This window comes from Apodemus sylvaticus, chromosome 13 (genome assembly GCF_947179515.1).
Source record: "Apodemus sylvaticus chromosome 13, mApoSyl1.1, whole genome shotgun sequence".
In the NCBI taxonomy this organism is placed as follows: Eukaryota; Metazoa; Chordata; class Mammalia; order Rodentia; family Muridae; genus Apodemus; species Apodemus sylvaticus.
The window spans coordinates 67615404-67627894 of NC_067484.1; the positions used below are offsets into that span (position 1 = coordinate 67615404).

The 12491-nt window shown below is 43.8% G+C and overlaps 1 protein-coding gene and 1 pseudogene across 2 annotated transcripts in view; one reads left to right on the top strand and one right to left on the bottom strand.

Moving 5' to 3' along the window:
- Positions 1–4723, bottom strand: part of Ndfip1 (Nedd4 family interacting protein 1) — a 40763-nt gene extending 36040 nt beyond the window's left edge. Inside the window, exon 1 of one of the 2 annotated variants that reach the window (XM_052155386.1) lies at positions 4482–4722. In XM_052155386.1, the coding sequence (XP_052011346.1) occupies positions 4482–4544 (63 nt within the window). In that variant the 5' untranslated portion in view covers positions 4545–4722. Of the gene's footprint in view, positions 1–4481 lie in introns of both variants that reach the window. The other variant, XM_052155387.1, reaches the window with a different exon arrangement.
- A 6012-nt stretch (positions 4724–10735) lies between these two features.
- LOC127663901 (60S ribosomal protein L31-like) lies at positions 10736–11362 on the top strand (annotated as a pseudogene).
- Positions 11363–12491: the final 1129 nt, after the last annotated feature.

Sequence of the window (12491 nt, forward strand, 5' to 3'; positions counted from 1 at the left end):
ATTCCACTTCTGGGTAAATTTTCATAAATCTCAAAATCAAGGATGGAGAGATTTGTACACCCATACTCTCAGTGCATTATGCACAAAGACTAAATATCCATCAGTAAATGAATTTATTTTTTTTAATGTAGCATAGGCAGGCCTGGTGTGTGTGTGTGTGTGTGTGTGTGTGTGTGTGTGTGTGTATAAAATGAGGTCAGGCCATAGTACAAGAGATTCCGTGTGTGTGTGTGAGTGTGTGTGTGAGTGTGAGTATGTGTGTATAAAATGAGGTCAGGCCATAGTACAAGAGATTCCATCTCAAAAAAACAAGCATACAAGAAAATATTGTTCTGCCTTAAGAAAGAAATTCTGATACCTACTATTTGGATGAGTCTAGATGATAGGTTGACGGAAAAAAGAAAGTTACAAAAGGAGAAATAACCGATTGCACTTACGCTGGTGTCTGGTTGACAGGCTGGAACAAGCAAAGAGGAGTATTGTTTAATGGGCACAGACACAGGGCTGGTTTCATACACATGTGAATCCACTTAATGCTGGCAGACTGAACTTAAACCTGCTTAGGGTGGGAGGTGCTCAGTGGCAGAAGCACATAGCTACTCCCTAGCACACAGCTACTCCCTAGCACCAAAAGAGGCAAGGGGATAAAAAGTTAATATGGTATACTTATGTTTGTTTTATACAATTCTAAAAAAACTTTCAAAGATACAATTTATTTATCTTCCATAAACAATGTACCTATGTTTGTTTAAGACAGGCCTGGAGGCCACCATCCTATCAGCCTCCAGAGCATGAAATCACATGAGTGCACCCACCAACCACTGTGTCCTGCTTTAGATACATTTTCATACATTTTCTTTGATATCTAACCATTTGGCCACAAACATAGAAAATAATCCTTAAAACTGACAAGACACAAAAGAGATAACCTGTGCTATAACTGTAACTTCTGAAACTTTATAACAAACGTGAAATCCTGTATTACTAATGATCATCTAGCCCATCTTCTAAGAACTTCACCAAATATAGTTACACCTGTTAAAGAGATGACATTAATTGCCTAATCTATGCCTGGTTTATGATGTCATCTGGCATGCTATACAAACTTACCGGTGATGACTGCAAGCAACTTCCTCAGCGGGCTTTGAGCTATGTCTAAAACAGCACATTCTGTGGTTTGTTTGTTTTTTTGGTTTTTTTTTAAAGATTTATTAATTTATTATATGTGAGTACACTGTAGCTGTCTTTAGACACTCCAGAAGAGGGTGTCAGATCTCATTACAGATGGTTGTGAGCCACCATGTGGTTGCTGGGATTTGAACTCAGGACCTCTGGAAGAGCAGTCAGTGCTCTTAACCGCTGAGCCATCTCTCCAGCCCCTGTGGTTTGTTTTTAATGTATATTGAAGCACTGACCACTTACATAGAATTCAAAAATGTCGAAACATCGAGCAAGAGGTAACAAAATTCATGCTATAGAGGCAAAGATCTATTGCAACTGCAGTAAGGATAATGGACGACCAGCAAGTGATGTCCTCCTTGCACTAGCCACAGCTGGGAAAGAGCCTACCTAGCCTTTCTGAAACTCTGTTCAATATATATTGGATATAGTCTCACTTTTAAAACTGCAAAAAGGAGGGAAAATCATGCTATAGGGAAACTAAGCCCAGCCTGTCTATAAACTGTCAGCATACTAAATTGGAGTTGTGCATACATCAATAAAACCCCATAAAAGCAAAGGAGGCCAGCAGTGTTAGCAATTCTGAATGAATCCTAAGGCTTTGCATTAGCACTGCTTGGCTGGAGAACCACCTCATATAAACAGACCAAAAGAAGTCACAACTGCCTATGTGACAGCCTAAAGAAAAGCTCACATGTTCCTATCAAGTGGCCTGGACACTTCACCAGCATTCTATAATTCAAAAGCTTTTTAAATATGTATAGTCTCTGATTACACACTAAAAAAGAACAGTGACGGGTATGTGGATAACAAACTCCATAAATATTCTTAGGACTGCCTACCGATGGGTAACTCCGCCATGGCTCAGCCACGCAGTTACATGCCACACAGGCATTACAAACAGCTGACAGAGGGGCTAGAGAGAAAGCTCAGTGGCACAGGGCTTGTGTAGAAAGTGGAAGGCCCTGGGTTGGAGGCCTTGCCTTCAACACTGAACAGAAAAAGGAAAAAAAAAAAAACAGGCGATTTGAAAATCCTGTATTACTAATGATCATCATGTGCATTTGTCTATGTGCACAAAAACCACATGACAGTGAATGCACATGCCTGAGACTATGGGCACATCCAAGTTGATTAGGAGCTCATGAAATTGCATGAATGCATAAATATGTGCCTGCCTACATTCATGAGTATATAATATAAGTGTATACATACCTATCTTGCTAATGGATACAACCTGTCTTTGGGCCACGAGCCTCTTATATAGGTGAGTAAATGAACACTCTTATCATAATTTTGCAGTTTTGTGAACTTGAGCAAGTCACTGAGACTCCTGAGACTAGATTTTGCCACCTATAAATGAGAACCTCACAAAAGTGTTTTAGGGGTTCAATGAGAATGGATGTAAACCACGCCCGCTGTGACGGGTACACAGTCAGCACCAGCACTCCTTACCTGTGCACCTGCATACCGATCACACTTCTGTATTTTTACATAGCTCTAATCTACAAGAATATGTGCCTACGTATTAATTTTTGGGAATAGATTTGTATTTGGCTAGACATTTTTGGTTTTAATGTTTTATAATTTCTTCTAAGATTTTTTTTCATGTGTTATTGAAGATTATTTTTTCAAATTTATTTTGTTGTTGTGGAGGCAGCGTCTTCCTGTATCTCAGGCTGGGTTGCAACTAATTTGGCAATCCAGGCTGGCCTTAAACTTTCAATTTTCCTTCTTCAGCCTCCCAATTGCTAGAATTATAGACATGAGCCACCATGCCCAGCAAAAGAATTACTTTGATGGTAACGATATTAAAGATGGCCCGTCTCTAACATAACCTAAATTCTGCATAATTAAAAAGCTATGAAACACGAAGTCAACAAAAGCATAATTTTAATATTCTAACAATTTTCTGTATTATAGCAGTCAACTAGCATTACCCCATAGCTCAGTAAGATGGCAGTACAAAGAAATCCAGAGTTCTTCTGCGCATCCTCGTCGGGAATGAAAAGACTGACACTAGAAGGTTCGGAGGATTTGTAAACATGTCTGATGAAAATCTAATGACATCTATGATTCGAATTTATTAAAGCAGGGAAGCACCCGGAGTCTCATCCAAGGTCGTAGAATAAAGGCTGTGAAGACGTAAAGATCAGTCTGCATGGCCACAATTTGGGGCGTTAATAAAACCAGGAGGCTAAATTCTTAACTAGTCATTTCAGGAGTCCGAGCAGAGGAGGAGGCGGGAGGGGGGCGCGGGGGCGGGAAGAAGGGCGGATGGATTACAACGCAACGCTGAAGACAGCAAAACAAACCAGCAACTGACCGCGACAGGGTTAATCTGCAACACGCTTTAATCGTTCTGGTTTTATTTCTACAACGTAGTAAACGTAGATCGCTTAATTCACGCCATTTTATGCCAAAAAAGCAGGATTGACATTTTTGTATGCAAATAATACTGAAAACATTTAAAATTGACAAAACAGAAGCAGTTGCCTGCGGTTTTAATCAACAACTCTGGCTTAACTCCCACGATTATATTTTAGATTAATACCTCCCCCCCCCCAAAAAAAAACGGTCTCTAAATTCCCTAGGAAACACAGTCACACACCGGGAAGGGGGAAAAAAATCTCTTTTCCCTAGGGCCTCAATTTACAGAATCGCACAGCAGATAATAACCCAATCATCTGGATATATTTCCTCCCTAGATATGTTATTAAATCTCTTAAACGTCATTTCTAAGCGTGCAAAATACACCCGGGCACACGCCCTGCAGCCTCACGTAGCCCTACATTTTGGGGCCTTTCCAGCCAAGCATCGCCTCTTTCAAATCGATAGAAAGCTGCGGGCTCCTCTCTCGCTTCATTTTTTGACTCGAGTCTTTAAAGGGAGCGAGGGGGATGGGTTTGGACAGAAACGAGGCTCTGAAAGCCTGCGTAATCACACCTCGCTGCGGACAGCCGCTGGCAGAGGCACTGGTGATTAGGATCTTCTCAACCCATTTCCTTTACCTTTTTGGCTTAAAAAAATTTTTTTTTCTCGCCCCCTGACTTTCCAATGACATCAAACCAAAGCTGAAAAGGAAAAACTGATGCCTCTTGGTCGCGGCCCCTACAGCGCCACGAGTTCAGCCTCCGGGCCCCGCCCGACCTGGGAACCAGGGTTAACGAGGTCCCGCCCCGCTGGCCCGAGCCGCGACAGGCCCAGGCCTCGGGGTCCAGCCGAGGCCCGGCGCGGCCTGCAAAGCCCGGGCGTCGAGTGGCCGGCGGAGGGCGGGGCGGGGCGGGCCTGGGGCCGCTCACCTGCTGGTACCCGCTGCCGCAGGCAGGCTCCACGGCCGCCAGCGCCGCCAACGCCAAGGCCATGGCGCAGCCGGCCTCAGGGAAGGAGGGCGAGCGAGAGAGCTGATGTGGCGCGGGCGCCGCGGCTGGGTGTCGCCGGGAGGCCGAGAGGTTCGCGCCGCGGCGTGTGGATGGACGCTGCCGACGCTGCGACGCTCTCCTCAGGCACTGAGCGCCGCCGCCGAGGCTCCGCCGCGGCCCCTGGAGAGGAGGCGGGACGACGATGACGACGGCGCTGCGCCGCCCCGCCCCCTCCGCACTCTGCCCCGCCCCGCTAGGCCCTGCCGCGCCCCTCCGCCGCCGCAGCTTTCCGGGAGTCACTGTAGTCGCCTCCCTGCAGGGTTGAGGTTCCTTTCTGTTCCCTTCATAACTGCCATCCTCAGAGGTAAGCCAGCCACAGGTCAGGGGCCTCATCCCGCCAGGCAAGACCCTGAGGATGTATGTACATTGACATTTAACTAGCCTCAAATAAAGTTTGATTGTAACACTGCCTCTTCCTTCTAGTGTGATGTGCAAACTCTGAAGGATGTGCCTTACCCTTTACAGAATGGAGTTGCTGACCCTAAAGCTTAAGACTGGGTTATTTTTATTAGAGCCTAATGTACGCAGCCGATTAGTAATTTTTCTGTTGATACAGAAACTATATTACCTGAAACAAAACTCTCCGAGGAAGTGATACCAAAGTCAAAACTTGAAGGAATTATCTTTAGCAGGAACATGTGCCAAGGCCATGTCAAGAGAGAGCTAACCTCGCCAAACTCAGAGCTCTCCTCACTTGGGTGTAGGAGTTCCTATGAGCAGCAGTTCACAGATGAGGAAATTGTGCATAAGGATTCACTATTTTACTCACTGACCCTGAGCCGCTGAGGGAGAAGGCTGGAATGCAAGCCTATTAAACCAGCTTTCTTAAACATTATCACACAGTTTAAATTATAAGCTTTGTTGAACCAAGAGTGTCCTCCATTTTCTACAACATATGAAGAGTATGGCTATATTGAAGGCTGGGGCTGTTTCTTTTTATCATATCTAGCTGTCTACAATCGCTACTAAGCACACTTCCATCATGGATGAGGGACTAGAAAGAATCCTTAAAGCATGTTACAATTTCTGTTTCTTTTTCATCATTTTTCCAAGTTAGTATTCTGCAGTTGATTATAACAGTAGGGATGTCTTTGCCTCTAATTTTTTAACTTTAGATATATCTTTATGTATTAGCTATATTTTTAAAAAGCATAGCTGCTTTGAACTACTCCAAGATTTTTGTATATATGAATACATTATATTCAGTTTTTTTTTTTAAAAGCCAGGCAATAGCAGCTCTCACAGCACTCAGGAGTCAGAACTTTGAGTTCAAGGGCGGCCAGGGCTACACGGAAAAACCCTGTCTCTGAGGGGGGAAATTCTATAGAGCTGGAGAGATGGTTGCTGTTAAGAGCACAAGCTGCTTATCCAGGGGACCCAGGGTCAATCCCTAGCACCCACTTGGTGGCTCACAACCATCTGTTTTGTAACTCTAGTCTGAGGAGATCTGAGTCCTCTTTTAACCTCTAAGAGCACCGTAGACACATGGTGCACAGTCATGCAGAGAAACACCCATACACACAAAATACATATGTTAATCACATTTGAATGCCATCTAGGGTGAATATTTATCAGTCTGTGTTTCCACGTCCAAGTCCCTATATAGCTCCCTGTTTCTAAGTATTAGCATTGACTATTTGTTTACATGCAGAGAGTGGATGAGTTAGGAGGTCTGTGAGAGAGGAGGGACTTCGCCCCATGCTAAGCTAGGATGTCTGCTAAGCTGCCCGCTCCTTTTCTTCCTTCTTCTTCCTTTTCCTCTTCAGTGCTGGGAGCTGAAGCCAGCGCTTTGTGTGTGCAAGGCAAGCGCTCTGACTCTGAGCAACACGTCAAACCCAGAAAGACAATCTTCAAATGCTATTTGCTACAACGGACCAGACACACATAATGTCCTTCCATGTGGGCTTATATAAGGAAAGGGGGAGGAGTCTGATTTGAAATTTAAAAGCATGTAGCATCAGTGGAAAATAGAAATCAGGCTACTCTGTCTAAATTTATAAGTAAGAAAAAATTAAAAAGCTTCTGTCTGTCCTGTCACATATGGCTGCTACAACAACTGCACCATCTTGCTGGCTGTTTCTGAAGGAGGAGTTGCTGTCTTCCTTCTCTTATGTTTCCCTTAATGTCTATATGCTGCTTGCATATGAGTCCAATATATACAAATTATATAAACAATAGTCTTTTTGGGTTTTTTTTTTTCTAGACACTGTCCTGGAACTCACTCTGTAGACCAGGCTGGCCTCAAACTTAGAGATCCACCTGCCTCTGCCTCCCAAGTGCTGGGCCTGGGACTAAAGGCATGCATCATCACTGCCCAGCAACAATAGCCCAGCAACAATGCAGGAGGCTGCATTGCTTGACCTGTCGACCCACCCTGGTACACATTAGGCTAATAGGGAGGGTAATCTGAGACTGAGAAAACTGCACCCAGCTTCATTCCCAGATGTTGTCAAAAGAACTTCCACTAGGAAAGTTATTCATTTCAGATTGCTGCACTTAGAAACTTATTTCCCCAGAGAGCCACAGTAATATTTTCTATGCACAACAGTCTTTATGTGACTTGCTGGTGCAGAATCATCCGTCCTAGGAATGAAAACATGGAGAAGTGGGGGTGTAGCTCATGTCTGCCTCGCTTTCCTTCTCTACCTTAGATAAAAACCTCTGAAACAGATGTGGCCTTCCATATGCATAGGAGGCCTGACCTAGCAGGGCTCAGCTTCTAAGAAGTCAAGTGTCTGTTCAATTTGTTCAAAGCTGCAGTAGTCTAGCGTCTCATCTGAGCTGCTGCAGCTTCCTTACAGAGCTCCAGCTGAACCACGCTGTTCCACTTCTCCTAGAAGAGTGTTTTTTCTTTTAGTCACACTGCCTTGCCATGAGTTTTCTTAAGGGCAAAGGTAATTTCTTCACATTCCAAATAAAGAAGTTAGCCACTGGTAACTGCCACTATTGTAAAGCATTTCCTGGGTCTCAGACACTATCATATACCATCTCTCTAATTTTCATAACAAATGCCCTCAGCAGATACCCAGATTCAAGAAATCCACAGCGCTTGTTCAGCTAGGGAGTGATAGGGTCAGAGAAGAGTCAAGTCTGCCTGACATAAATGTGAGCACCGCTCAGTGCATGGAAAGAAAAGCAGGGCATTGAAGGACCAACCTTTGGGTCTTCACACTGAAATAGAGTAGAGAGTAAGCACCCGTCGAAGATGATGTGCCACATTGACCCCAGTAGAATCTGTGTGACAAGTTCCACAGACTGAGGCATTAGACTTCAAAAGAAGGAGGGCTCCTGGAACTGGTTGTGGAACGCTCGGCCAGAGAAAACAATTGAGCTGTAGTTCTCAGGGCAATTTTTCTTTTTTGGTCTCTTTCATTCCTTTTCTTTCCTACAGGTTCCTGGTAGCCTAGACAATGATCTTAAGCAAGAATGATGGGTACAAAACCAGCCCTTGAGATGGGTCTCTAACATGACCTTATCTCCAGGGGAACCAAAGCGTTACTTTTCAAATCGTTTACAAAATTATTATGATAAAAACTTTTCCAACAATAAAATTTCATATGGCTGCACATGTGTCATCAGAAATGGATTTTGGTATATGGTAAAGAAACTCTTAATTAGAAAGAATTGAAATAGTCTAAATTTATACTTTGAAGATTTATAAAAAAAAAAATCAGGCATTAGATGTTAAGCAATAATTAATCATAGGGGCTGGAAATTTAGCTCAGCGGTTAAGAGCACTGACCATAAAAATTTATTAACCTGTTCTTGGGAACATGCCACTAGCCTTGAATGATCGCCCTATTGACTATGTTCTTTTAGAATTGTTATGTTTTTGATGATGACATTACCTGTTCTGTTTGTGATTCACTGAATACATAGTTCCAGAGTTGTAATGCTTGGATGATTTTTGTATTTTACTGTGCCAAGTGATTCTTGTTGGTATTCACAATTGTTTCTCTGGATATGGTTTCTAAGAGATGTGTCATGTTTGGTTTTATGTATAAAATTCCCTGCTTGAGAGCTGCAAAATACACTCAGAATCAAACTGCCTCTGTGCTTGTTTCTGTTTGTCACCGCCGAATCCTTACCCACCTGGACTTCGAGAACCCTCATCCCAGGGACCCCCATACCCTGCTGGGGTGGTCTATAGCAATTATGCTTAAGGTTAAAAATACCAAGTTGGAGCTAAATTCAGTAATGGAGTACCTTTGTAGTATGAACAAGGGTTTAATCCCTAGAAGGACAGACAGACAGACAGACACACACACACATACAGAGAGAGAGAGAGAGAGAGAGAGAGAGAGAGAGAGAGAGAGAGAACTACTCAATTGTAGCCCTGTTGAGCTGAGGAACAGTAAGAGTTATGAGACTACATGGGATAATTAGGAAAGGTCTGGGAAGGAAGAGTGTTAAGGAAAGGAGAAAGACCCTAAAGTCATGAGCGTGCCTGCACAAAAGCTTAGCTCAGGGCAGAGCTTAGTGATCGCCCATAAAGGGACAGATAATAATGGCCACATGCTCTGTGGACCCAAGCTGGCTGTCACAGACACTCTGTGTACACTCTGTGTTATCGTTGGATCACAAACGCAGCTGAGGAGGTTACCAAACAAACTGGCATAGCTGTTGCTAAGGCATAAATGTTGCCCAAACATCACTGCCAATGTAGCTGTATTAAGTCAAGCATGGTGGCACATGCCTGTAACCGGAACAGAAGGAAGGGGTGAAGCAAAGGGTCACCCCTCCAAAGCCAGTGCAAACTAATATCCAGGGCCTATCTCAAAAACCAAATGAAAGGTTATAAATGTTACAAGTACACATTAGATTTGGAATTAATTAGAGGCCTAGTTGATTATATTATTGATAGTGACCCAGAGATGAACCAAATAAGAGATAACAGTAAGATCAAGGGGAAAGTTTCTTCCATGGACGATCACTAATATTCAATTACAAATACAAAAAAGAGAAACATTAGAAATATGCTAAGCTGACTCCCTTATCAAAGCACATGATTTATATTCATCTCTTTTATGCTATTGTTTTGGTCACATGTGTGCCTGTGCACTAAACGTGTGCCTCGTGTCCACAGAGGTAAGAAGAGTGCAGTGAATCCCCCTGGGAATGGAAGCAGAGATGGAGGCCGTGAGCCAGCATGTGGGTTCTAGAAATCAAATTCAGGTCCTTTGCAAGAACAAGTGCTCTTAACCACTGAGCCATCTCTCTATCCTACCAATAATATACTTCAAGTCTGTGTGTTCCCGCATCCCAGAAATGATGCTATAATTGGACTATATGGGTTGCCACACTTGATAGTGCAAATGTGCATCATCCAGCTCCAGCATCAATTTGGCTGACCTGTGTAACCCAGGCTGGTTTTGAATTCACATAAATCCTCCTGCCTCCACCCCTGGGTGCTAAGATTATAGATATGCATTAGCACCTGGCTCTGAGTGATCCCTCTTACACAGAGAGAGAGAGACTTGAATTTGCCCAGGAGCACATGTGGAGGCCAGAATTTGCCTTCCAGTATCCTCTTCCACTGCTCGTTGCCATGGTTTTTGAGACCGACTCTTTCACTGAACCTAAAGCTTGCTTTTTGTGCTAAATTGGCTGGCCAGGAAGCCCCAGAATTCACCTGTCTCCAGCCACCTCCCCTTGCCTGTACTAGGGTTACAGACGCCCACGCCCAGACCCAGCTTCTACCTAGGTGCTGGGGTTCTGAATTCCCGATCTCCGGCTTGCACTGCAGGAATCTTACCAAATGAACCATGTCCCCAGCCAAAAATATAAGTCTTTAAATGGGGATTATGCAGGGATCAGGCTGTGCGGTGCCCAAAGATATTCTATGTTGTTTAAAACGGTGATTTTTCCCCCCAGACTGTGCCTTGCCCTGAGAGATTCTAGCATACAAGCAGCCGTTGACTCTATTTTGAAGATGTGGGACAACTGCACCTGAGTGGACATGTGAACAGTTCCATCTGTCTGGCACCACCCACATGGCACAGACTGATATATGACTTATTCCTGGGAGTAGAATGTTCCCTGTAAATTTATCTGTGTGAGATGAGATTTTAGGGACAAATGTATGTATTAAAAGCCCAAGAACTCAATGTGACTTTCTTTCCCACAGTCCCCCCCACACACCTGTCCTTTCCAACTTGGACCCAGCAGAATGGCTCCTACAAAGGGTGGCGAGAAGAAGGGCTGTTCTGCTATCAACGAGATGGTGACCTGAGAATACACCATCAACATTCACAAGTGCATCCGTGGAGTGGGCTTCAAGAACCGTGTCCCTCAGGCACTCAAAGAAATCTGGAAATTTGCCCTGAAGGAGATGGGAATTCCAGATGTTGAAACTAGGCTCAATAAAGCCATCTGGGCCAAGGGAATAAGGAATGTTCTGTATAGTGTTCAAGTCTGTATACCCAGGAAAAGTAATGAGGATGAGGATTCACCAAACAAGCTCAACACATTGGTAACTGACATGCCTGTTACCACATTTTTAAAAAATCTACAGATGTTATTTATGTGGACAATAACTAACCTGCTGAATGTCAAATAAAGTTGCAGAAACAAAAACAAAAACCAAGAATTCACTGGACACACCAGACCAAGGGAAGTGTGTGACTGTCTCATCTGGACCCAATAAAGGAGTGAACTGATAGCACTGTGGTGGCGATGGCACCCACCCACCTACCTGTCATCTGACCACTCTGTGTATGCAGCAAGCAGCAGACAGGCAAAGACCACCCTGTGTGTGCAGCCTACTCAAACCGCTGCCTCCCATCTGAGCTTCCGTCTGTCTGGGAGGGGCTCATCTAAAACGACTCTGCTCTTTGCTTCCCTTTGCCCTGGCAGCTCAACTCTTACCCTGGCGCCTAACCGTATGGCCAGCAGCTAGCCGCTTCTCCAGCTCCTTCTGCTGCCCGGCTGGGTTCATTGTCTTATCAAGACTCCGGCAGCCCTGACAGTTTCCAAACTTTGGCCTCTTATGCCTTTTGAAACTCTTTGTCTCCTTGATTCTTTGTGGCCTTTCTATAACCGATAGATATAGATAGATAGATAGATAGATAGATAGATAGATAGATAGATATTTATTGTGTGATATAATTTATCATCTGAAAGTTACTATTAGTAATTAAAATAAAAATAAAAGAGGTCATAGAAAAGGTCACAGGTAAAGGCACTGGCTGCAAAGCCTGGTGCCCTGAGTTTAATCCCTGGGACCCACATGATGGATGGAGAAAATCAACTCCTGCAAGATTCCTGCTGACCTGCATGTGTATATGAACAAGTGTACACACACACACACACACACACACACACATACATACATACACACACACATACCATATCACATTAAATAAATAAAGATATAATGAGAATTTAAAAAAAGATATTGACATGAAAGAATCTGTATTCAGGGCTATTGAAAGCAGGACTATCTGGCAAATTACTGCTATTGAAATCATCATACCTTCTTAATTTTATTGTTAATCAATAAATTCTGATGTTGTATATGTTCTGTGCTTCCTGAATACAGTGCTCACAGTTATTTCAAACCGATTATTTCATGAAATAGCAGACACAACGTGCTATGAAAGAGGTAGACATGCATCTTTTGTGAGGGGAAATGGCAGCTATAGGTGTGGAGATCTGGGTGTGTTTGGCTAAATTACTCCTCATTGTAGAAGTCAGAAGCTCCTAGGCTGTGCCTCGTCCTAAGTGACTCCATTTTTAAAAGCTGTGCAAGTCGGAAAGCAGAATGACTCTGCACCTAGCTTTGCATGTGAACAATCACCATCTGCCTGCACAGACCATGAGACGCAGGCTGACGATTTATTGATGCCAATGAAACATCACCGCCTGTGAACTCACCCATTTACATCAGGC